At 42.1% G+C, this 25,407-nt stretch overlaps 1 protein-coding gene across 1 annotated transcript in view; it reads right to left on the reverse strand.

The window, feature by feature from the left end:
- LOC134571102 (glycerol-3-phosphate dehydrogenase 1-like protein) overlaps positions 1 to 25,407 on the reverse strand; it is a 59,080-nt gene that overhangs the window by 13,326 nt on the left and 20,347 nt on the right. Inside the window, exons 2-6 of the mRNA XM_063429169.1 lie at positions 20,697 to 20,874; positions 8,984 to 9,124; positions 8,253 to 8,391; positions 7,492 to 7,604; positions 6,886 to 7,119 (exon numbers count right to left, since the gene is read on the reverse strand). Of these exons, the coding sequence (XP_063285239.1) occupies positions 6,886 to 7,119; positions 7,492 to 7,604; positions 8,253 to 8,391; positions 8,984 to 9,124; positions 20,697 to 20,874 (805 nt within the window). The remainder of the gene's footprint in view (positions 1 to 6,885; positions 7,120 to 7,491; positions 7,605 to 8,252; positions 8,392 to 8,983; positions 9,125 to 20,696; positions 20,875 to 25,407) is intronic.

Below are 25,407 nucleotides of genomic sequence, written 5' to 3' on the forward strand. Positions count from 1 at the left end.
AGCTAATAACAGAGTTTCAAAATGAATTCATAATAAAACCCTCCTAGCTCAAGACAAGATCAGACAAGCCTGTAATACATTCTATACTCCATTATAGAATATTCCAAATAACAGTTCCCGTGAAGAAATATCAAATGATCAAAAAACAATAAATTTACCAAGGATCTCAGATACCCAGCAACAAAATGAAGCAAATATTATCCTAATATTAAATGCCCTACTAAACTGGAAAATTACAGACACTTTATTGCTATTAAATATAGATGTTAAATTATTTTCCTCAGTTCTTGCCAAAAGATTGAAATAAATAGTAGAAACTACTGTCCATCCTGATCAGATAGGATTTGTTCAAAAAAAATCTTCATGTTTTAATAGCAGAAGAGAAACAGACATATTGGATTCAGTTAATGAAACAGGTCTACCCTTCCTGACTCTGACTATAATGCAGAAAAGGCGTTTGACAGAGTCAGTTGGGAGTTCATGAGCCAATCCTTAAAAAATGTTGGAATAAATGGCTAAGATAGTGGAACCCAATATTCGCTCTGATTGATTCTCCCTGGGAAATGGAACAAGACAAGGATGCCCATTATCAATCCCTGTCTTGTTGCATTTCCTAGAGAAAACACAATTTCCACACTTAAGAAATGTCCTAAGAAAAGATATTAAACAAATAATGAATTTCATCATAGAAAATGTAATTAAGCAAAATCAACAACTTTTCAAAGAATGGAGAAATATAGAAATCTCATGTAATTAGATCTTATAGTATTCCCAAATGGTCTTTTTTGTTTTGTATAGTTCCTATGCATATCTCAGAAACTTAGCTTAACAGACATCAAGGCTATCTACAGAGCCAATGTAATAGCTTATATAGATATATAGACTCCAAGCGGATTTGAATGCAATTCAAAACTGGTACGATATAGAAAGTTCAAATCTAAACAGAAAAACAAAAGATGTATTCTATGTGGCATGGAACCCTAAAGAAAATTACCGTAAACAGAATCTCATTAAAAAAATATAAACAAAACTTTAAATCAAACTTTGAATTTCTGGCACAAAACAAAAAATAATCTTATTCTCTCTTTTTTGCCTCAATTTTTTTTAGAATATGCTATAAAAGATCTAAATTTAATAGTTGGAAAACCTGTGGTATTACCAATATCAATCAGATATAAAAAAAAGAAAAATAAAAGAATTAAAGTTTTTCATATTACGGCAGCTGAGGCATTCAATTTCCTAAGAGTAAAATCCTTTCTGGATAAATATTTGATAACAGAAAATGGAAAATTAAATATAAAACGTGAAGACCTTTTCCACATGAAAAACAAAACAAAATAAAACTGGTTACAAGAACAACGGCTTGAGGTCCAATCCAGAAATTGTCCACATTCCTGCTTTAATAGCACGGGAGAAAGATTGAAGAGAGGATTGGTGTTTGGCGATACCGGACACACATTCTGGAATAGTAGTCAATAGATGGTACTGGGTAAGCTATCCAATATAAACTCACCTCTATGTTGGAGATGTTGCAGAGAAAAAGAAAACGACCTACATAAGTGGTGGACTTGTAATAAATTATTCGATGGGCTAGACACTGTACTAAAAATCCAACTGAATAGATATCCACATGTAGCCCTGCTATATATAGGCTGGCCAATTCTAGATTTACCAGAAAGGTATTTAACAATACAAGGTTTCACTGCTGCAAAAATTGTCATTGTTCAGAACTGTAAATCTCAAACAATCCCCCGATTGGAAGAATCTACTCAACTAAACACATTTCCAATTAAAAATGGAAAGAGCCATCTGTGGGATATACTCCGGTTTAACAAAAACATATAGACTATGGGACAATTGGTTACTCAAACTGCCATTCGGTTAAAGGGACTCTATAGTCACCATATAAAAGCAAGAAAGACAGGTCCCCCAGCCTTCCTTCTTGCTTTTATATGAACTTTCATTAATTAAAAAAAAAAAATCGGTGTTTTTATATTAAAAACTTACCTCCGTTCCAGCGCCGAGCTCCCCGCTAGGCCGCGCCCCCTTTTTCGTCAAAATGACGAAATCGCGGGGCCCAATGGGACGGCTTCGCGCTGGACCAATCGCGTTCTTCATAGAGCGGCATTGAATGCCGCCCTATGAAGAACCTGAGCGCTTTACCGCGCATGTGCGCGGAATGCGCGTTCGCGAGCTGAGCTGTCTGACTGACAGCTCAGCTCGCTTTCTAAAATTATCAATAAGGGGGGGGACCTACTGTCCCCCCCCGGCCCCCACCCCTGAGCGGCGGGTGGGGGCCCTAAAATTATCAATAAGGGGGGGGACCTACTGTCCCCCCCCGGCCCCCACCCCTGAGCGGCGGGTGGGGGCCCTAAAATTATCAATGGGGGGGGGACCTACTGTCCCCCCCCGGCCCCCACCCCTGTGCGGCGGGTGGGGGCCCTAAAATGATCAATGAGGGGGGGGACCTACTGCCCCCCCCGGCCCCCACCCCTGAGCGGCGGGTGGGGGCCCTAAAATTATCAAAAAGGGGGGGGACCTACTGTCCCCCCCCGGCCCCCACCCCTGTGCGGCGGGTGGGGGCCCTAAAATTATCAATGAGGGGGGGGACCTACTGTCCCCCCCCCGGCCCCCACCCCTGAGCGGCGGGTGGGGGCCCTAAAATTATCAATGAGGGGGGGGACCTACTGTCCCCCCCCCGGCCCCCACCCCTGAGCGGCGGGTGGCGGCCCTACAATTATCAATAAGGGGGGGACCTACTGTCCCCCCCGGCCCCCACCCCTGTGCGGCGGGTGGGGGCCCTAAAATTATCAATGAGGGGGGGGACCTACTGTCCCCCCCCCGGCCCCCACCCCTGAGCGGCGGGTGGGGGCCCTACAATTATCAATAAGGGGGGGACGTACTGTCCCCCCCCGGCCCCCACCCCTGTGCGGCGGGTGGGGGCACTAAAATTATCAATAAGGGGGGGACCTACTGTCCCCCCCCGGCCCCCACCCCTGTGCGGCGGGTGGGGGCCCTAAAATTATCAATAAGGGGGGGACCTATTGTCCCCCCCCGGCCCCCACCCCTGAGCGGTGGGTGGGGGCCCTAAAATGATCAATAAGGGGGGGACCTACTGTCCCCCCCGGCCCCCACCCCTGAGCGGTGGGTGGGGGCCCTAAATACAAAGGGGGGGGGGACCCTAGTTAACCCTCCCCCCCCCCCCCCCCCCCAAAAAAAAATATCTCCCTACCTACCCCCCTCACCCTAAAAATAATGAGGGGGGACCATTAACTAAAAACCTGTAAAAAAGAAAAAATGAGATAAAATCAACTTACCATTCGATGTTTTCTTTCTTCTAAAATCTTCTTTCTTCAGCCCCAAAAAAGGCCAAATAAAAATCCATAATAACCGACGCAATTAAAAAAAAAAAAAAAAAACCGAGCGCAAAAAAAAATAATCCATCTTCACCCATGGAGGGCTCCGCGCAGACTGAGCTCCGCAGGGTGGGGAAGGCTTATAAAGCCTTGCCCCGCCCTGCAATTAGGCTAAGAACACTCTGATTGGTGGGTTTGAGCCAATCAGAGTGCTCTTTGTCATTTTACAAGCGTGGGAAAGTTTTTTGGAATTTTCCCACGCTTGTAAAATGACACAGAGCACTGTGATTGGATGGATTTCAAGCCATCCAATCACAGTGCTCTGTGTCATTTTACAAGCGTGGGAAAGTTCTTTGGAATTTTCCCACGCTTGTAAAATGACACAGAGCACTGTGATTGGATGGATTTCAAGCCATCCAATCACAGTGCTCTTTGTCATTTTACAAGCGTGGGAAAGTTCTTTGGAATTTCCCCACGCTTGTAAAATGACACAGAGCACTGTGATTGGATGGGTTTCAAGCCATCCAATCACAGTGCTCTGTGTCATTTTACAAGCGTGGGAAAATTCCAAAGAACTTTCCCACGCTTGTAAAATGACACAGAGCACTGTGATTGGATGGCTTGAAATCCATCCAATCACAGTGCTCTGTGTCATTTTACAAGCGTGGGAAAATTCCAAAGAACTTTCCCACGCTTGTAAAATGACAAAGAGCACTCTGATTGGTTTAAACCCACCAATCAGAGTGTTCTTAGCCTAATTGCAGGGCGGGGCAAGGCTTTATAAGCCTTGCCCACCCTGCGGAGCTCAGTCTGCGCGGAGCCCTCCATGGGTGAAGATGGATTATTTTTTTTGCGCTCGGTTTTTTTTTTTTTTTTTTTTTAATTGCGTCGGTTATTATGGATTTTTATTTGGCCTTTTTTGGGCTGAAGAAAGAAGATTTTAGAAGAAAGAAAACATCGAATGGTAAGTTTTTTTTTATCTCTTTTTATTTTTTTACAGGTTTTTAGTTAATGTTCCCCCCCTCATTATTTTTAGGGTGAGGGGGGTAGGTAGGGAGATAATTTTTTTTTGGGGGGGGGGGGGGGAGGGTTAACTAGGGCCCCCCCCCCCTTTGTATTTAGGGCCCCCACCCACCGCTCAGGGGTGGGGGCCGGGGGGGACAGTAGGTCCCCCCCTTATTGATAATTTTAGGGCCCCCACCCGCCGCACAGGGGTGGGGGCCGGGGGGGGACAGTAGGTCCCCCCCTTATTGATAATTTTAGGGCCCCCACCCGCCGCACAGGGGTGGGGGCCGGGGGGGGACAGTAGGTCCCCCCCTTATTGATAATTTTAGGGCCCCCACCCGCCGCACAGGGGTGGGGGCCGGGGGGGACAGTAGGCCCCCCCCCTTATCGATAATTTTAGGGCCCCCACCCACCGCTCAGGGGTGGGGGCCGGGGGGGGACAATAGGTCCCCCCCTTATTGATAATTTTAATTTTAGGGCCCCCACCCGCCGCACAGGGGTGGGGGCCGGGGGGGGGGGGGGACAGTAGGTCCCCCTTATTGATAATTTTAGGGCCCCCACCCGCCGCACAGGGGTGGGGGCCGGGGGGGGACAGTAGGTCCCCCCCTTATTGGACCTACTGTCCGGGGGGGGACAGTAGGTCCCCCCCTTATTGATAATTTTAGGGCCCCCACCCGCCGCACAGGGGTGGGGGCCGGGGGGGGGACAGTAGGTCCCCCCCCTTATTGATAATTTTAGGGCCCCCACCCGCCGCACAGCGGTGGGGGCCGGGGGGGGGGGGAAGGAGAGTAGGTCTCCCCCCCCCCCCCCCCCCCCCTCCCCTTCAACCACTATTGTGGACAGTCAGCTCCCTGTGGGTTCGGGCTTCAGCTGTCAGCTGAAGCTGAAGCTGTCAGCTGAAGCCACGCCCGCAGCAGTGCTGACAGGCTATCAGCACACAAAGCGCGTTCACAGTGCTTTGTGTGCTGATAGCCCGTCTGATGCATTCACCCAGAATGCATCGGACGAGAGGCCTTTTTAGGGCCTCTGAACTCGGAAGTCCCTCTGGTGGCCGTCTGATTGACTGCAACAAGAGGTGTTCCAAGCTTCCAATGTAAACACTGCATTTTCTCAGAAAATACAGTGCTTACAAGAAAAAGGCTCCGGGTAGCTGTAGCACTCACCTGAACAACCTCATTAAGCTGAAGTTGTTCAGGTGACTATAGTGTCCCTTTAAACCGAACTGCACATTTAATATAATAAGAAATAGAGAAAACATTGAAAATACTATCCCAAACACATTTAAAAAATTTACGCTTTCTTTTTTTTTTGCTCAACATAACCATTGTGCATTCACTGTTTTATAACCATATATAATAATTTATTAGTACTGTTTAATTGTGAAATAATAATCGTTAGTCCTAAAATCTGTCATAAAATTGTAAACTATAAAACTGTATTGACATACTTCCAACGGTTAATCCAATAGTAAGAATTCTTATTTTTTACTTCTAAAAATGTATGTATTATAATTGTCAAAATAAACGAATAAAATCGAACAAAAAAAAAGGAAGAAAGAAAGGAAGATGAGCCCGGAGGCAGCATTCGTTACTAACTGAAGAGGAACAATGCTGGTATTTGGAAGGCAGATGAGCAGTGAGTTGCAATAGTCAATTTGGGAAATGATGAGTGCATGAGCAAGTGCCTTAGTTGTTATCGTGAGTTAGAAAAGGGTGGTAGTTACAGGATTTGGAGACAGACAGGATGTGAGGAGAAAAGGTAAGACTTGAGTATATAGTAACACCAAGGCAGTGAGCTTGTGGGTTTAGGGTAATAGATGTCTCACTGACTTGCAGGGAGATTGATGGAGGAGGATTATTTGAGAGGGAATGATGAGGAATTTAGTCTTTGAAAGATTCCATTTTAGAAAACGGGAAGACATCCAGTTAGAGATAGAAGATAGGCAGTTTGTGACACACTCCAAAAGAGCAGTTAGTACTGAAATCCAAAAATCCAAGTTAGTAAGGATTACCGAGGGTTACTGAGAGAGGCGGGGTAGATAAAGAATCAAAGAGGACCAAGAACAGAGCCTTGGGGAACACCAACTGAGACAGGGGAGGAGGTGACACTAGAGAACACAAAATGAGGGTTAAGGGAGATAGAATGAATGAAACCTAGGAAAGCACATTGTCATGGAGACTAAGGTTGTTGCAGACGAAGAGAGTGGTCGACAGGATCAAAGGCAGCAGAGAAGTGGAGGAGCATTAGGAGAGAGTAATCCCCTTCAGATTTAGCAGAGATGAAGTCACTTTGGTAAGGACAGTTTCAGTAGAATGGACAGAGTTAGTATGAGAAGGTAAGTTGACAGCTAATAAAGGAAGCATGTGATATCCTCAGTGATTTGTACTTTAACAAGAAATTGTGTCAAACATTTAAAGAAAAGTTGTGTGTTTTTTAATTGGATAATTAGATTTCTTTGTCTTGGTTGTACATGTTAAAGGTTATCTGGAAGAATACAATAAATCCAGTTACTGGCATCACTCACTTTCCCAGTCTTGGCAAATGCTTCTGCCACTTTCCGGTTGCGCCCTCCGTAGCAGGTGGTGATGAGGTCAGCTACACCACAGCTCTCCAGGAAAGTGTTGGTTGAAACAGATCCCTTGCAAAAGAGCTTTGCAAAAGCCACCATTTCCATGAGCCCGAGTCGAATCACCGCAGCCTTGGTGTTATCTCCAAAATCCAGACCATCGCAGAAACCAGCCCCTACGGCAACGATATTCTGATGGTTTGGGAATATGAAAAGAATGTGACCCTTTACCAGAATGCTTACATAAAAATAAAAGATATTTCATCACAGTATAGAAAACTTATAGTAAAAAAACATAAGACTACAGAAGAATGTAATACAATTAGTTATCTACAGCACAATTTACTAGCGGTAAAGCTTTGCCAGAATAGCGATTTACTAATTGAGGTCATTTTGTTGCATCACCAATAAGTAAAAGTTTCTGCTGGAGCATGAACACCCCTTATAGGAACCACAGAGACGGCAATGTTCTAAACTCACTTTACCAGCTGAATTCAGCATCAGCCACCTAGAAAACTGGGGGTCTAGAATCGGTTTAATGAAAGCAGCCATTACAGACATTACCTTCAGAGCCCCACAGATTTCCACTGTATCGCAGTCATCCACCACCGTGACCCGGAAATTAGGCGTTTGGAATATTTCTTTGAAAATTTGCCCGTGACGTGGGTTTTTACATCCTGCGGAGAGATTAGACGAAGTGAGACCCTCTTATAGATTGCACTGGAAATATATCTGAAGACCGTCTCCACCTGCTGTAATGAACAGGAGAGCTATGTGTGCAAAATGTCACAATGCCTGGTGTGGAAGGATGGGCACATGGCACTAGTAGATGTCATATTTATAATATTCTGTTCTATAATAACTAATAACTAATTTTAACTATTTTGGTGCTGGGAAGGAGAAGGGAGTCTGTGTGTGTGTGTGTGTGTGTGTATGTACGGGAGTGTACAGCTGTGTCTCTAGGGGTATCTGCAGCTCTATAGTGAGAAGATGAAATGGCCCATGGCGCAAAGATCAGTAGACTTTCAGATCCCTAATGCAGAACAAGTGACTAGATAAGGGGAAATAACAATAACATTTAGGGACTTATTTACTAAACACTAAATACAGCAAACTGGAAATCAAATTGCTACATTAGCGCAAACCTGCGGCTCTGGAAAAATATTCCCAATCTAAAGTCACAACTTGACTATTTCAGCTTGAATTGCACAATGCGGTTCCAGCTCACTCCAATTTGCTGTTTAGTAAATAACTTCCAGTGCGTTGTTGACTGAGACAGGAGTTTTATCTGAACGCTGGATGTGACCAGCTTGTCTGTGTGTTACCAATTGTTGTCTCGCAGAACTTCTCGTCCGCCACTTCACTAGCAATGTTCGCGCCCATCAGGACGCTGATCTCGATTCCGAGCTTCTCTCGGATTATGTCTGAGATCAACTTCAAACCATCAGGCCCCTCATCTACACCCTGCAAACGAAAAGATAGTTTGACAGTTACTTGTCACACGAACAGCAACTGTCTGCCTCCTATCATCACAACAGTTTTCAGTCTACATACATGTAAACCTGTTCCTTTCCAATTTGTACAGGAACATTTTATTTGGAACTGTATCCAATGCCTTTAAAAATTCACGGACACAATGCAACACCCTGATCTATGCTCTTAAAGACTTCTTCACAGAATGACAATGTAAACTCCAAACGATTACTACTTATGACAGTCTTCCTCACAATGGACTCCTAAATGTCATTCCTTCATAATTCTTCACATAGTTTCACAGATGAAAAGGTCACAGGTCTGTCATTTACGGGACTGTGACTTCATCTTTGAAAATGTGGAGATAAAATCTGCTTTAAGACACTTCAGTGGCACCCTGCTTTAAATTAATCTGTCAATATTAAAAATAATTTTTTGTCTATTCCTAAATTAAACTCACGATTACAATAGCATATGTCGTGCCTCCTCAATAAACCAGGAAACATTTCGAATTTCAATGAACTGAGATTTATCTGTTTAAATTACTTTAAGACAAGCCCCGTGCTGGCCTCTCCACCCTCACCTTGATCAGAGAAATCCCATAAACTCCTGACTTGAGGTGTCCGGCCAGCTGATCACAGATTCTGTGAATGAATTGATGGGGAATAACAAACACCAGAATATCTGCTCCTTCTGTGGCTTTAACCAAATCTGGAATGGCAACCTGATACAACAAGGAGAGTAAATGAGGTTATATACAGGCAGCATGCTATATCAATCCTTTATAAGTATAGCAATACATATTGTGAGGATATTTATGGGGTAATAAATATTAAAAATAATGTTTTATAAAAAATTATCTAAACTAATGGATAATTTTTATTAATATCAAAAATTAATATTTTGCCACTGTTTCCCTTGATTGATTTAAGTTACCCACTATTATAACGCTTATAGACTCTGGAATACGTTTATTAGAGCATTTGTATTTCACACATTAATCACAACTAGTGATGTCCCGAACAGTTCGCCAGGAACCGTTCGCCGGCGAACATAGCATGTTCGCGGTCGCGAACATAGCGTGTTCGCGGTCGCGAACATAGCGTGTTCGCGGTCGTGAACATAGCGTGTTCGCGGTCGCGAACACGCGCGATGTTTGGTCCGCCCCCTATTCGTCATCATTGAGTAAACTTTGACCCTGTACCTCACAGTCAGCAGACACATTCCAGCCAATCAGCAGCAGACCCTCCCACTTCCATGACGAATAGGGGGCGGACCGAACACGCTATGTTCGCCGGCGAACGGTTCCCGCGCGAACTGTTCGGGACATCACTAATCACAACCGATTATAAAAATATAATTTATTGTGACAAATAATTATTATTAATAATAATAATATGTAATATGTGCGACAATATAAGTGAATATTTGGTATAACAATAGGTATAAAATATGTCAAAAATAATGGCAACAATGACCACAACAAAGATCATTTCTGGATCACTTGTCTTAAGGTGATGGAAGTGTTAGTCCACCCAGAAATTATCCATCAGTAGGGGTCAATATACTTAGCAAGTATTAGTACAGATTTTTAAGACACATAAATAATCAAATAGGCTGACAGCTATTTAGGATCAGTACACAGAGAATTAACTCGCTCACTGCTGGCTACATTTCTCCCAAAGTAAACACTTAAGCATTGCAAACAAAATATACTATGTTTCATCTCACAAATAGTCAACTTAACTCAAAATCTGCTTTAAATTCACTTCAATGGCGCCCTGCTTTAAATTAATCTGTCAATATTAAAAATAACGCTTTGTCTATTCCTAAACTACACTCCCCAATTAAACCATCCAAAAACCATAAGAAAATTCTAAACCTTAAAATTGCTTCAGTGCAGTTAGTTGTAATGTTTCCTTGAAATATCAATGATACATCAATATCTCTGGATAATAGCTTGATATGCTAAACTTGGAAAATTACCAGCAGATCTTTATTTTTAATAATCTCAGTTGCAGTATGAAATTGTGATATATATACACACACACACATATATATATATATATATATACACACACACACACATATATATATATACACACACACACATATACACACACACACACACATATATATACACACACACACACACATATATATACACACACACACACACATATACACATACACACACACATATACACATATACACATATATATATATATATATATATATATATATATATACAAATGGAAAGAGTGCACTCGAAAGGTCTTCGTAAAAATATAAACAATTTATTGTGCCAAACTTCAAAGACATACAAGTCGACGTTTCAGTCCTCGTAGGACTTTTTTCAAGACAATGAAAGGCGGGAAAAGAAGTGATTTAAATATACCATACATGTGATTTGATTGGAGAGTAGGTTATATGAAAGAGAGGCTGTGCAAACGTGAAAGCAATTGCCTAAATATGAGATAGAAGTTAACCCCTTGAGTGCCTATTGGAAAGGCCAGTAAGTGAGTGTGGTTACGGCCAAGTGTTTAATAATCTGCTCTCGCAAACATATTAAAATACAAGGATAGGAGATATCAAAGCCACCATAGCATATCAAAATATATTAAGTTTCTACTTGGGTATTTAGGCTAATTTGTTAATCAAAATTTAGACAAAATGATATAAACAATAACATAAGATGGCTACATTTCTGAATTGGAGTTCCAAGTGCCAAATGGTTGCAGATCTAACTATAGATACATTGCAGAAAAGGCTTCAGAGTATATATTTAGATAACCATAGGAATACATTATATATACTTAGCTACATTACAAATTAACGACTATTCGGTCTATGAAGTATAACAGGAGTATCCCTTAACCAATGTACCTAGCTAAATTAATATAAATATATGCATGGTCTAACAGAAGACTCATGAACTAATCACAGATAATGGTTTCTCTGTGACATTTCATACAGATATATACTAATTACTGCTATATACGTAAAATATGTGGCATCTTTATCTTTTCGGAATAAAGCAGTTGAGTGGGTTGATCTCATTGAGTCCTCCCGGGGATAAAGTCCCTAATGTGAAGATCCAAAAGGCTTCTCTTTGAAGAAGTAGAACGTCTCTGTCACCCCCCCTGTTCGGGGCCGGAACATGTTCAATGCCCATAAATTTCAATGTGGGCAGTGTATGCCCTGTTTCCAGGAAATGTTTGGCTATGGGAGTGGTTGCTATGCCGCTGGATAACGCTGTCCTGATGGTAGATCTGTGTCCCCTCATGCGCTCCCTGAGGTCATTGGACGTTTTGCCGATATACATGAGTCCAGACCGAATAGTTGTTAATTTGTAATGTAGCTAAGTATATATAATGTATTCCTATGGTTATCTAAATATATACTCTGAAGCCTTTTCTGCAATGTATCTATAGTTAGATCTGCAACCATTTGGCACTTGGAACTCCAATTCAGAAATGTAGCCATCTTATGTTATTGTTTATATCATTTTGTCTAAATTTTGATTAACAAATTAGCCTAAATACCCAAGTAGAAACTTAATATATTTTGATATGCTATGGTGGCTTTGATATCTCCTATCCTTGTATTTTAATATGTTTGCGAGAGCAGATTATTAAACACTTGGCCGTAACCACACTCACTTACTGGCCTTTCCAATAGGCACTCAAGGGGTTAACTTCTATCTCATATTTAGGCAATTGCTTTCACGTTTGCACAGCCTCTCTTTCATATAACCTACTCTCCAATCAAATCACATGTATGGTATATTTAAATCACTTCTTTTCCCGCCTTTCATTGTCTTGAAAAAAGTCCTACGAGGACTGAAACGTCGACTTGTATGTCTTTGAAGTTTGGCACAATAAATTGTTTATATTTTTACGAAGACCTTTCGAGTGCACTCTTTCCATTTGTATATATTGAAGGCTGAGGCAGCACCGAGGCAAGTACAAGACCGGTACATTGAGTGCGGGATATTTGCAGTTTATATATATATATATACACACACACACACACACACACACACACACATATATATATATATATATATATATATATATATACACACACACACACACATTATATAATTGCCTCATCTTAATATGGTATATTTCTGCTTTTAGTAAAATGTAATGAAATTAAATTAAACCAGCATATTTACCAATTTTCCTAGTAGAATATTGTCTTGGTATTTCTGGAGATGTAATCCAATGGATGGTGAATGCAAGTAAGAGTGTTTAAAGATAGAGACATTTTGTAGGAGAATAAGAAAAGCAGTGCTGTAAAAAGTCCAGAGTTGACCTGGCTAACAAAGAAATTCAAAGTCCCACAATTCAGATGGGAACAGGAGAATGTTAGAGTAAGTATTCCCAGGAGTGTGGATCCAGGAGAATGTTAGAGTAAGTATTCCCAAGAGTGTGGATCCAGGAGAATGTTAGAGTAAGTATTCCCAAGAGTGTGGATCCAGGAGAATGTTAGAGTAAGTATTCCCAGGAGTGTGGATCCAGGAGAATGTTAGAGTAAGTATTCCCAGGAGTGTGGATCCAGGAGAATGTTAGAGTAAGTATTCCCAAGAGTGTGGATCCAGGAGAATGTTAGAGTAAGTATTCCCAAGAGTGTGGATCCAGGAGAATGTTAGAGTAAGTATTCCCAGGAGTGTGGATCCAGGAGAATGTTAGAGTAAGTATTCCCAAGAGTGTGGATCCAGGAGAATGTTAGAGTAAGTATTCCCAGGAGTGTGGATCCAGGAGAATGTTAGAGTAAGTATTCCCAGGAGTGTGGATCCAGGAGAATGTTAGAGTAGTATTCCCAAGAGTGTGGATCCAGGAGAATGTTAGAGTAAGTATTCCCAAGAGTGTGGATCCAGGAGTGTGGATCCAGGAGAATGTTAGAGTAAGTATTCCCAAGAGTGTGGATCCAGGAGAATGTTAGAGTAAGTATTCCCAAGAGTGTGGATCCAGGAGAATGTTAGAGTAAGTATTCCCAGGAGTGTGGATCCAGGAGAATGTTAGAGTAAGTATTCCCAGGAGTGTGGATCCAGGAGAATGTTAGAGTAGTATTCCCAAGAGTGTGGATCCAGGAGAATGTTAGAGTAAGTATTCCCAAGAGTGTGGATCCAGGAGTGTGGATCCAGGAGAATGTTAGAGTAAGTATTCCCAAGAGTGTGGATCCAGGAGAATGTTAGAGTAAGTATTCCCAGGAGTGTGGATCCAGGAGAATGTTAGAGTAAGTATTCCCAGGAGTGTGGATCCAGGAGAATGTTAGAGTAAGTATTCCCAAGAGTGTGGATCCAGGAGAATGTTAGAGTAAGTATTCCCAGGAGTGTGGATCCAGGAGAATGTTAGAGGAAGTATTCCCAAGAGTGTGGATCCAGGAGAATGTTAGAGTAAGTATTCCCAGGAGTGTGGATCCAGGAGAATGTTAGAGTAAGTATTCCCAGGAGTGTGGATCCAGGAGAATGTTAGAGTAGTATTGCCAAGAGTGTGGATCCAGGAGAATGTTAGAGTAAGTATTCCCAAGAGTGTGGATCCAGTAGAATGTTAGAGTAAGTATTCCCAAGAGTGTGGATCCAGGAGTGTGGATCCAGGAGAATGTTAGAGTAAGTATTCCCAAGAGTGTGGATCTAGGAGAATGTTAGAGTAAGTATTCCCAGGAGTGTGGATCCAGGAGAATGTTAGAGTAAGTATTCCCAGGAGTGTGGATCCAGGAGAATGTTAGAGTAAGTATTCCCAGGAGTGTGGATCCAGGAGAATGTTAGAGTAAGTATTCCCAGGAGTGTGGATCCAGGAGAATGTTAGAGTAAGTATTCCCAGGAGTGTGGATCCAGGAGTGTGGATCCAGGAGAATGTTAGAGTAAGTATTCCCAGGAGTGTGGATCCAGGAGAATGTTAGAGGAAGTATTCCCAAGAGTGTGGATCCAGGAGAATGTTAGAGTAAGTATTCCCAAGAGTGTGGATCCAGGAGAATGTTAGAGTAAGTATTCCCAAGAGTGTGGATCCAGGAGTGTGGATCCAGGAGAATGTTAGAGTAAGTATTCCCAAGAGTGTGGATCCAGGAGAATGTTAGAGTAAGTATTCCCAAGAGTGTGGATCCAGGAGAATGTTAGAGTAAGTATTCCCAAGAGTGTGGATCCAGGAGAATTTTAGAGTAAGTATTCCCAAGAGTGTGGATCCAGGAGAATGTTAGAGTAAGTATTCCCAAGAGTGTGGATCCAGGAGAATGTTAGAGTAAGTATTCCCAAGAGTGTGGATCCAGGAGTGTGGATCCAGGAGAATGTTAGAGTAAGTATTCCCAGGAGTGTGGATCCAGGAGAATGTTAGAGTAAGTATTCCCAGGAGTGTGGATCCAGGAGAATGTTAGAGTAAGTATTCCCAGGAGTGTGGATCCAGGAGTGTGGATCCAGGAGAATGTTAGAGTAAGTATTCCCAGGAGTGTGGATCCAGGAGAATGTTAGAGGAAGTATTCCCAAGAGTGTGGATCCAGGAGAATGTTAGAGTAAGTATTCCCAAGAGTGTGGATCCAGGAGAATGTTAGAGTAAGTATTCCCAAGAGTGTGGATCCAGGAGTGTGGATCCAGGAGAATGTTAGAGTAAGTATTCCCAAGAGTGTGGATCCAGGAGAATGTTAGAGTAAGTATTCCCAAGAGTGTGGATCCAGGAGAATGTTAGAGTAAGTATTCCCAAGAGTGTGGATCCAGGAGAATGTTAGAGTAAGTATTCCCAAGAGTGTGGATCCAGGAGAATTTTAGAGTAAGTATTCCCAGGAGTGTGGATCCAGGAGAATGTTAGAGTAGTATTGCCAAGAGTGTGGATCCAGGAGAATGTTAGAGTAAGTATTCCCAAGAGTGTGGATCCAGGAGTGTGGATCCAGGAGAATGTTCTGTAAGTATTCCCAAGAGTGTGGATCTAGGAGAATGTTAGAGTAAGTATTCCCAGGAGTGTGGATCCAGGAGAATGTTAGAGTAAGTATTCCCAGGAGTGTGGATCCAGGAGAATGTTAGAGTAAGTATTCCCAGGAGTGTGGATCCAGGAGAATGTTAGAGTAAGTATTCCCAGGAGTGTGGATCCAGGAGAATGTTAGAGTAAGTATTCCCAGGAGTGTGGATCCAGGAGAATGTTAGAGGAAGTATTCCCAAGAGTGTGGATCCAGGAGAATGTTAGAGTAAGTATTCCCAAGAGTGTGGATCCAGGAGAATGTTAGAGTAAGTATTCCCAAGAGTGTGGATCCAGGAGTGTGGATCCAGGAGAATGTTAGAGTAAGTATTCCCAAGAGTGTGGATCCAGGAGAATGTTAGAGTAAGTATTCCCAAGAGTGTGGATCCAGGAGAATGTTAGAGTAAGTATTCCCAAGAGTGTGGATCCAGGAGAATTTTAGAGTAAGTATTCCCAAGAGTGTGGATCCAGGAGAATGTTAGAGTAAGTATTCCCAAGAGTGTGGATCCAGGAGAATGTTAGAGTAAGTATTCCCAAGAGTGTGGATCCAGGAGTGTGGATCCAGGAGAATGTTAGAGTAAGTATTCCCAAGAGTGTGGATCCAGGAGAATGTTAGAGTAAGTATTCCCAAGAGTGTGGATCCAGGAGTGTGGATCCAGGAGAATGTTAGAGTAAGTATTCCCAGGAGTGTGGATCCAGGAGAATGTTAGAGTAAGTATTCCCAGGAGTGTGGATCCAGGAGAATGTTAGAGTAAGTATTCCCAGGAGTGTGGATCCAGGAGTGTGGATCCAGGAGAATGTTAGAGTAAGTATTCCCAGGAGTGTGGATCCAGGAGAATGTTAGAGGAAGTATTCCCAAGAGTGTGGATCCAGGAGAATGTTAGAGTAAGTATTCCCAAGAGTGTGGATCCAGGAGAATGTTAGAGTAAGTATTCCCAAGAGTGTGGATCCAGGAGTGTGGATCCAGGAGAATGTTAGAGTAAGTATTCCCAAGAGTGTGGATCCAGGAGAATGTTAGAGTAAGTATTCCCAAGAGTGTGGATCCAGGAGAATGTTAGAGTAAGTATTCCCAAGAGTGTGGATCCAGGAGAATGTTAGAGTAAGTATTCCCAAGAGTGTGGATCCAGGAGAATTTTAGAGTAAGTATTCCCAAGAGTGTGGATCCAGGAGAATGTTAGAGTAAGTATTCCCAGGAGTGTGGATCCAGTAGAATGTTAGAGTAAGTATTCCCAAGAGTGTGGATCCAGGAGTGTGGATCCAGGAGAATGTTAGAGTAAGTATTCCCAAGAGTGTGGATCCAGGAGAATGTTAGAGTAAGTATTCCCAAGAGTGTGGATCCAGGAGAATGTTATTAGAGTAAGTATTCCCAAGAGTGTGGATCCAGGAGAATGTTAGAGTAAGTATTCCCAAGAGTGTGGATCCAGGAGAATTTTAGAGTAAGTATTCCCAAGAGTGTGGATCCAGGAGAATGTTAGAGTAAGTATTCCCAAGAGTGTGGATCCAGGAGAATGTTAGAGTAAGTATTCCCAAGAGTGTGGATCCAGTAGAATGTTAGAGTAAGTATTCCCAAGAGTGTGGATCCAGGAGTGTGGATCCAGGAGAATGTTAGAGTAAGTATTCCCAAGAGTGTGGATCCAGGAGAATGTTAGAGTAAGTATTCCCAAGAGTGTGGATCCAGGAGAATGTTATTAGAGTAAGTATTCCCAAGAGTGTGGATCCAGGAGAATGTTAGAGTAAGTATTCCCAAGAGTGTGGATCCAGGAGAATTTTAGAGTAAGTATTCCCAAGAGTGTGGATCCAGGAGAATGTTAGAGTAAGTATTCCCAAGAGTGTGGATCCAGGAGAATGTTAGAGTAAGTATTCCCAAGAGTGTGGATCCAGTAGAATGTTAGAGTAAGTATTCCCAAGAGTGTGGATCCAGTAGAATGTTAGAGTAAGTATTCCCAAGAGTGTGGATCCAGGAGAATGTTAGAGTAAGTATTCCCAAGAGTGTGGATCCAGGAGAATGTTATTAGAGTAAGTATTCCCAAGAGTGTGGATCCAGGAGAATGTTAGAGTAAGTATTCCCAAGAGTGTGGATCCAGGAGAATGTTAGAGTAAGTATTCCCAAGAGTGTGGATCCAGGAGAATGTTATTAGAGTAAGTATTCCCAAGAGTGTGGATCCAGGAGAATGTTAGAGTAAGTATTCCCAAGAGTGTGGATCCAGGAGAATTTTAGAGTAAGTATTCCCAAGAGTGTGGATCCAGGAGAATGTTAGAGTAAGTATTCCCAAGAGTGTGGATCCAGGAGAATGTTAGAGTAAGTATTCCCAAGAGTGTGGATCCAGGAGAATGTTAGAGTAAGTATTCCCAAGAGTGTGGATCCAGTAGAATGTTAGAGTAAGTATTCCCAAGAGTGTGGATCCAGGAGAATGTTAGAGTAAGTATTCCCAAGAGTGTGGATCCAGGAGAATGTTATTAGAGTAAGTATTCCCAAGAGTGTGGATCCAGGAGAATGTTAGAGTAAGTATTCCCAAGAGTGTGGATCCAGGAGAATGTTAGAGTAAGTATTCCCAAGAGTGTGGATCCAGGAGAATGTTAGAGTAAGTATTCCCAAGAGTGTGGATCCAGTAGAATGTTAGAGTAAGTATTCCCAAGAGTGTGGATCCAGGAGTGTGGATCCAGGAGAATGTTAGAGTAAGTATTCCCAGGAGTGTGGATCCAGGAGTGTGGATCCAGGAGAATGTTAGAGTAAGTATTCCCAGGAGTGTGGATCCAGGAGAATGTTAGAGTAAGTATTACCAAGAGTGTGGATCCAGGAGAATGTTAGAGCAAGTATTCCCAAGAGTGTGGATCCAGGAGTATGGATCCAGGAGAATGTTAGAGTAAGTATTCCCAAGATTGTGGATCCAGGAGAATGTTAGAGTAAGTATTCCCAAGAGTGTGGATCCAGGAGTGTGGATCCAGGAGTGTGGATCCAGGAGTGTGGATCCAGGAGAATGTTAGAGTAGTATTCCCAAGAGTGTGGATCCAGGAGAATGTTAGAGTAAGTATTCCCAAGAGTGTGGATCCAGGAGAATGTTAGAGTAAGTATTCCCAAGAGTGTGGATCCAGGAGAATGTTAGAGTAAGTATTCCCAAGAGTGTGGATCCAGGAGAATTTTAGAGTAAGTATTCCCAAGAGTGTGGATCCAGGAGAATGTTAGAGTAAGTATTCCCAAGAGTGTGGATCCAGGAGAATGTTAGAGTAAGTATTCCCAAGAGTGTGGATCCAGGAGAATGTTATTAGAGTAAGTATTCCCAAGAGTGTGGATCCAGGAGAATGTTAGAGTAAGTATTCCCAAGAGTGTGGATCCAGGAGAATTTTAGAGTAAGTATTCCCAAGAGTGTGGATCCAGGAGAATGTTAGAGTAAGTATTCCCAAGAGTGTGGATCCAGGAGAATGTTAGAGTAAGTATTCCCAAGAGTGTGGATCCAGTAGAATGTTAGAGTAAGTATTCCCAAGAGTGTGGATCCAGGAGAATGTTAGAGTAAGTATTCCCAAGAGTGTGGATCCAGGAGAATGTTAGAGTAAGTATTCCCAAGAGTGTGGATCCAGGAGTGTGGATCCAGGAGAATGTTAGAGTAAGTATTCCCAGGAGTGTGGATCCAGGAGAATGTTAGAGTAAGTATTACCAAGAGTGTGGATCCAGGAGTGTGTTCCTTTAAGAGTGTCTTCAAGAAAGTTTTAGGAGACCTCACCAAAAGTGCTGTTTTCTCACTTTTAAGGAATTCTTTATCTTTACTTCTTTGTGCCAGCTTTTTAAAGTGACCAATGGCATTAGATGGGTGTACCTTATTCTAATTATCGATTATATAGACATTAGTAATAAAGTATTCATGGATAACTGGCACCCCCTGCTATATAAAAAATACCCCTTTCTGTCTCATAAGAGATATCTTTGCCAGAAGCTTAATGAAGCCAGGTGAATGGTTAGAGTTAGGACCCACCTAAGAGGTCTGCCTTGACGTGGCAGGTGGGCTTACCCTCTCATGGCCATTGGAGGTAACTAAAAACCTCAATTTGTTTAAAAATACATAGGGATGTGGAAAGAGCGCGGGTAACTTTTTTTTCTTTAATATAGCAACATATACACAGGACAATCTGGGGTATTATAGCAATATATACAGGAAACAAATGGATAATATAGCAATATATACACAGGACAAACCAGGATAATATAGCAATATATACACAGGGCAAACCAGGATAATATAGCAATATATACACAGGGCAAACCAGGATAATATAGCAATATATACAGGCCCATACACACAGGACTTCCAACATTTCGTGACTGCACCATCCCTATAAAGGGTTAAATGTGACAGGTTTTATAAAATACCCCTTCCTGTCTTATTGGAGATTCTTGATATCAGCAAATCTAATGGCTAGTGTAGGACTCACCTTTTGGGGCTTGCCTTGACGTGGCCATTGGAATAAAACTAAAGAGCCCCCATTTTGTTTAAATGTACATAAGGACATAGGCCAGAGTGCAGGTAACATTCGCTTTGTTTTTACTATGCATTTTGAGCTGTTGGATACTAAGCTACTGCTGCTGTAAGTGCGGTGCTTTATCTTTGTGTTTGTTCGTGACTGCACCATGCCCAGACACACAGGACTTCCCTCATTCAGTGGCTGCACCATGCCCAAATAAATAGGACTTCCCACATTCCGTGACTGCACCATGCCCAGACACACAGGACTTCCCACATTCCGTGGCTGCACCATGCCCAGACACACAGGACTTCCCTCATTCCGTGGCTGCACCATGCCCAGACACACAGGACTTCCCACATTCCGTGGCTGCACCAAGCCCAGACACACAGGACTTCCCTCATTCAGTGGCTGCACCATGCCCAGACACACAGGACTTCCCACATTCCGTGGCTGCACCATGCCCAGACACAGGACTTCCCTCATTCCGTGGCTGGCCATGCCTCTCACATAGGACTTCCCACATTCCGTGGCTGGCCATGCCTCTCACACAGGACCTCCCACATTCCGTGGCTGGCCATGCCTCTCACACAGGACTTCCCACAATCCGTGGCTGCACCATGCCCACCCACATTGGATGTACCACATTCCGTGGCTGGCCATGCCTCTCACACAGGACTTCCCACAATCCGTGGCTGCACCATGCCCACCCACATAGGACTTACCACATTCCGTGGCTGCACCATGCCTCTCACACAGGACTTCCCACAATCCGTGGCTGCACCATGCCCACCCACATAGGACTTACCACATTCCGTGGCTGCACCATGCCTCTCACACAGGACTTCCCATATTCCGTGGCTGGCCATGCCCACCCACATAGGACTTACCACATTCCGTGGCAGCTTGTGGCCAGGAAGATACTTGACATTCTCGTGGTCCTGGTTGATTATCTCTGTTAGTTTCCGGCCTTCGATTACCTCCTCAAATACCCACATATTAACCACCGGCTGGAATCGGTTTGATCCCTGAACATTGCAGCCAATGATTTTTGCAATAGCAGAACCCCTGAAAGAAGACAAAAAATTCAGCAAATAAAATAATCTATAATAGACTAGTTTTGTCTTGTTCATATAATCATTCTCTATTAATTTATAGCTTTAAGGGATGCATCAGAATGAAGTTGTTTTGGTGCGAGGAGATCCTGGACACTGGCAAAAAAGAAGGAAAATAAAAAAACATGCTGGTGGGGGGACGCGATAACCTGATATACGCACACATATGTCGCTGTGGGGGGAGTGGGTGATTGGTGGTGTAGGACGTGGTCAGAGAGCGCTGTGTGAGAGGTGTCGTCTTCCCAATACGGTCCGGGCTAGATCTAGCCCCAACTTGAACTGCCGCGTTATAGCATCTGGCTCGGTGTGACTGCACACGCTGGGTGAGGTGTTAGTTAACACGCGGAGATCTTTTATTGCACAGTATACATGAGGTCACTAGCTATTTTAAGCCATTTTAAGCTATTTTGCACAAAATGATTCTCTGCTTTGCCCTCATTACACTTTAAAAAAGCAAGTAACCCTTTCAGAAGAAGTGGCCATTGGCGGCCCAGTGAGAACAATGGTAGTCACTGGACTCCTACATATCTCTAACCCAATACATGACTGGTATAATTAATAGTTTGATATTGACGGATCCCAGAGTCGGTTTCATTCTACCAGTATTTCTTTTCAAATATTTTTTATTGACATTAAAAAAATTTTTTATTTTTTTTATAGATTTGACAATATATTCAATATAATAACATGAAATTGAAAAATGTAAAAAAGTAAAATACATGTCTGTTTACATAAACGAACATATGAACTATGCAATAATAATAACAATACAATTACATCATTGCATCATCTTATTTGTATAAACTGTTATGGACAAAATATTAGAATTAGTAAAATGTCTATTTCCACTGTGTATCTGTGCTCATTATTCACTGTGTTAACCTGGCTGCTAGAGTAACTGCTTCCCCTCCTACCCCTCCCTTCCTTTATTCAGTAACTGCTCCATCGCCCACTACCACGTGTAACAAGAGGTGTAACAAGATGGTGCTGGAATGTGTAGGAGAGCTCCATGTTAGTAATGGCATCACGCCCGGTAGGATGGAATTAGATTGTAGATGTATTTTCTCTGTTATCTATAATTGTGCATGTGACGTATTTCTGTCTTCATAAGGGGCTCCCTGCCCCCCCGATTAAACATTCCTGAGTTTTTCATCAATAATTTGGAACAGGAGCAGATAGTCAAATAATCAAACACTTGCTTTGATCCATAACATCAACAATATATTTAACAATTTATAATGAATTCAAAAAAACACCGTTAAATATATATCTGTCTACATACTTCATTATACTATTATCTTATACATTTATAATGATTTACTATAATGTTTTTTTGGGGGGGAGGAGTTTTGAATCAATCAATAATAAAGAAAGAATTGGGTAGGAGAAGGGAGGAAGGCTGGGGAGGGGAATTGTACTAAAACCTTTATAGTTACGTAATGATGTGCAAATATTTATTATAGCGTGTATGAGGAAATAAATTCCAATTCTTATTTTACCAATATTAACAGCATGTTGTGTAACGTCCCCAAAGTATGTTGAATATATTTACACTTTATCTCAGACAATAATAGAATAGGAAGAAAAACCAAAATATAATCATATTACTTCTAAGCTAATACCTTGGCTGTATGTTTCCTTTGGTCCCAGAGAGTTTTCACTTGTTGTCTTATAGCTCGTATTTTATATTCTCACAAGTAAATGCAATAATGTCAGTCTTCGATGGTATGTTTGTGGTTTTCCAATAGCGAGGTAATAATGTAGCTGAAATTATTATGTGTGAAATTATCATGTGTTTTGCTTTGTTTAAAAAACTGGGAAGGAATTTAAAACAAGCCAATTTTAGGTGAAAAAGTGTTTGAATAGTGGTGGTAATAAATTTGGATTAGGGACAAATTGAAGTCCCAGAAGGGTCTTAAATTATCACATTGACACACAGCTCCCCTGTCTAAACACACTGCATCCACTACATGTGGCATGTATATTTTGTGCATTTACCTTTAGAAATAGTTGTATTGTTTCAAAATGGTAAATGTACAGAATATCGGCAAGTTATCGGCTATCGGCCTCAAAGTTCACAGATTATCGGTATCGGCTCTAAAAAAAAAAAAAAATCGGTCGATCCCTACTAAAAATCTGCCTTGACATTACGGCATATATGGTGAGGCTGCTAAAAAGATCCTGCAAACGTAGGCTTATTAGCCCAAGGACTGTTAGCGGCTCCATCTGTGCTCGGGAGCCGCTGGGCGTGAAGACAGATCCTGTATATGGTAATAGGAGGCTCTCCTTTTAAGTTACATATCAATTTTTTACCACTGTACATTATAATACACTACCTGGCCAAAAAAAAAGGTCACACACTCTAATATTTAGTTGGACCGCCTTTAGCTTTGATTACGGCACACATTCGCTGTGTCACTGTTTCGATAAGCTTCTGCAATGTCACAAGATTTATTTCCATCCAGTGTTGCATTCATTTTTCACCAAGATCTTGTATTGATGATGGAAGAGTCGGACCACTGCTCAAAGCCTTCTCCAGCACATCCCAAAGATTCTCAATGGGGTTAAGGTCTGGACTCTGTAGTGGCCAATCCATGAAAATTATGTCTCATGCTCTCTGAACCAATCTTTCACAATTTGAGTCTGATGAATCCTGGCAATGTCATCTTGGAATATGCCCGTGTCATCAGGGAAGAAAAAATCCATTGATGGAATAACCTGGTCATTCAGTATATTCAGGTAGTCAGCTGACCTCATTCTTTGGGCACATAATGTTGCTGAAGCTAGACCTGACCAACTGCAGCAACCCCAGATCATAGCACTGCTCCCATAGGCTTGTACAGCAGGCACTAGGCAGTATGGGAGCATCACTCCATCTGCCTCTCTTCTTCCTCGAAGACGATGGTTTCCCACTATCCTTTTAGTTTTTAAAAATGCGTTGGAAAGTTCTTAACCCAATTTTAGTCATTTCTGCAATCTCCTTAGAGGTTTTCTCTGCTTGATGCATGCCAATGATTTGATCCTTCTCAAACAGACTAACATCTTTTCCACGACCACGGGATGTGTCTTTTGACATGGTTGTTTAAGAAATGAGAAGCTACTCATTGCATCAGTTGGGGTTAAATAACTTGTTGCCAGCTGAAATCCCCCAATCCCCACTTATAGGATACGTGAGGAGATGTTGATAGACAGGTGTTTCGTCAGTATGAATACCATAAGAAGTATAAAAGAGACAACAATAGTGCTCACAGTATAAAATGTACCAGGAGTATAAAATAATGAATGGTTACTCAAATGTAATGGAGCAGGCAGACTGCTCAATGTGTAGGGGTAAGTGGTATGACCCCCACCTAGGATTCTATAGGAGTGGTGAAGCCATTGGGGACTAGGTTTGCCCCTAGTTATGCAAACCTCTTTATGGCCAATTAGGAGTGGATATTTTATATCAATAAAATGTATTTTGGCTACTTATTGCGAGTGTGCCATTTAACTTTTTTATTCGTTATTATTTCTTGTATTTTTACCTGGCATCAGATTTTACAGTTGCAGTGAGGACTACTCCTAAAGAATCCTAAGTGGGGATTGATATAAAATAAACAATATAAAATATCGACTTTAACCCCTTAAGGACCAAACTTCTGGAATAAAAGGGAATCATGACATGTCACACGTCATGTGTCCTTAAGGGGTTAAACAGGGAGAGCCACTGGCATAGTTGGCTTTACATCGTTATTTTATTCCAAACTGAAGCATTGATCTCACCACTCCTTCTGAGAGTTCTTTAAGATGCCACTAAGAAAAAAAGTGATCCTGCAAGAGATGTTAAGGGCCCTCGATCTTTTCCATTTTTAAACCGGATAAAAGGACCCAAGTAGTATATGTAATTATAGACCTATATCTCTTAAATCGTGATCTAAACATTTTTTCAAAAATACTTGCAATAAGACTTAAATTCATTCTTCCAGGAATTATTCATCAAGATCAGTTGGAGTTCGTTCAAGGCTGAAGTGCTGGCAATAATGTAAGTTTATGTGATCTCATAAACAATATTAATGTCCACAGTGTTAATGGCCATAGATCACACACAAAAAAAAAAAAAGCTTTCAGCCGAGTCAGTTGGAGATTTTTAGAAGCGGTTATGGAATCATTTGGTCTGTTTAAAGATACTTGTGGCGAAACCGACCTCGCCACGTGTCCTTGGAGGGGGCTGCTTGCCCGCATCTTGCCTTTAGACTATGGCCCCTGTTCTTTTTCCCTGCAGAAAGGCTGGTTTGTGCCTTTCTGCGGACTGTTAAAGCCATGCTACCCCAGATAGCTATGCCATGGAGCCCAGCCGTATACTGAAAGACTGTATGAAAGACTTTGGCTCCATGGCGATTGATGTGTGTGATCTGAGCGCCATCCGGTAATAATGTGCGCTCAGATCTAAGCTATCTGGGGATAGGTAGAATGTCTGTATTTTATGTAATAAATGTAACCTTGTGTA

Source organism: Pelobates fuscus, chromosome 8 (assembly GCF_036172605.1).
Source record: "Pelobates fuscus isolate aPelFus1 chromosome 8, aPelFus1.pri, whole genome shotgun sequence".
In the NCBI taxonomy this organism is placed as follows: domain Eukaryota; kingdom Metazoa; phylum Chordata; class Amphibia; order Anura; family Pelobatidae; genus Pelobates; species Pelobates fuscus.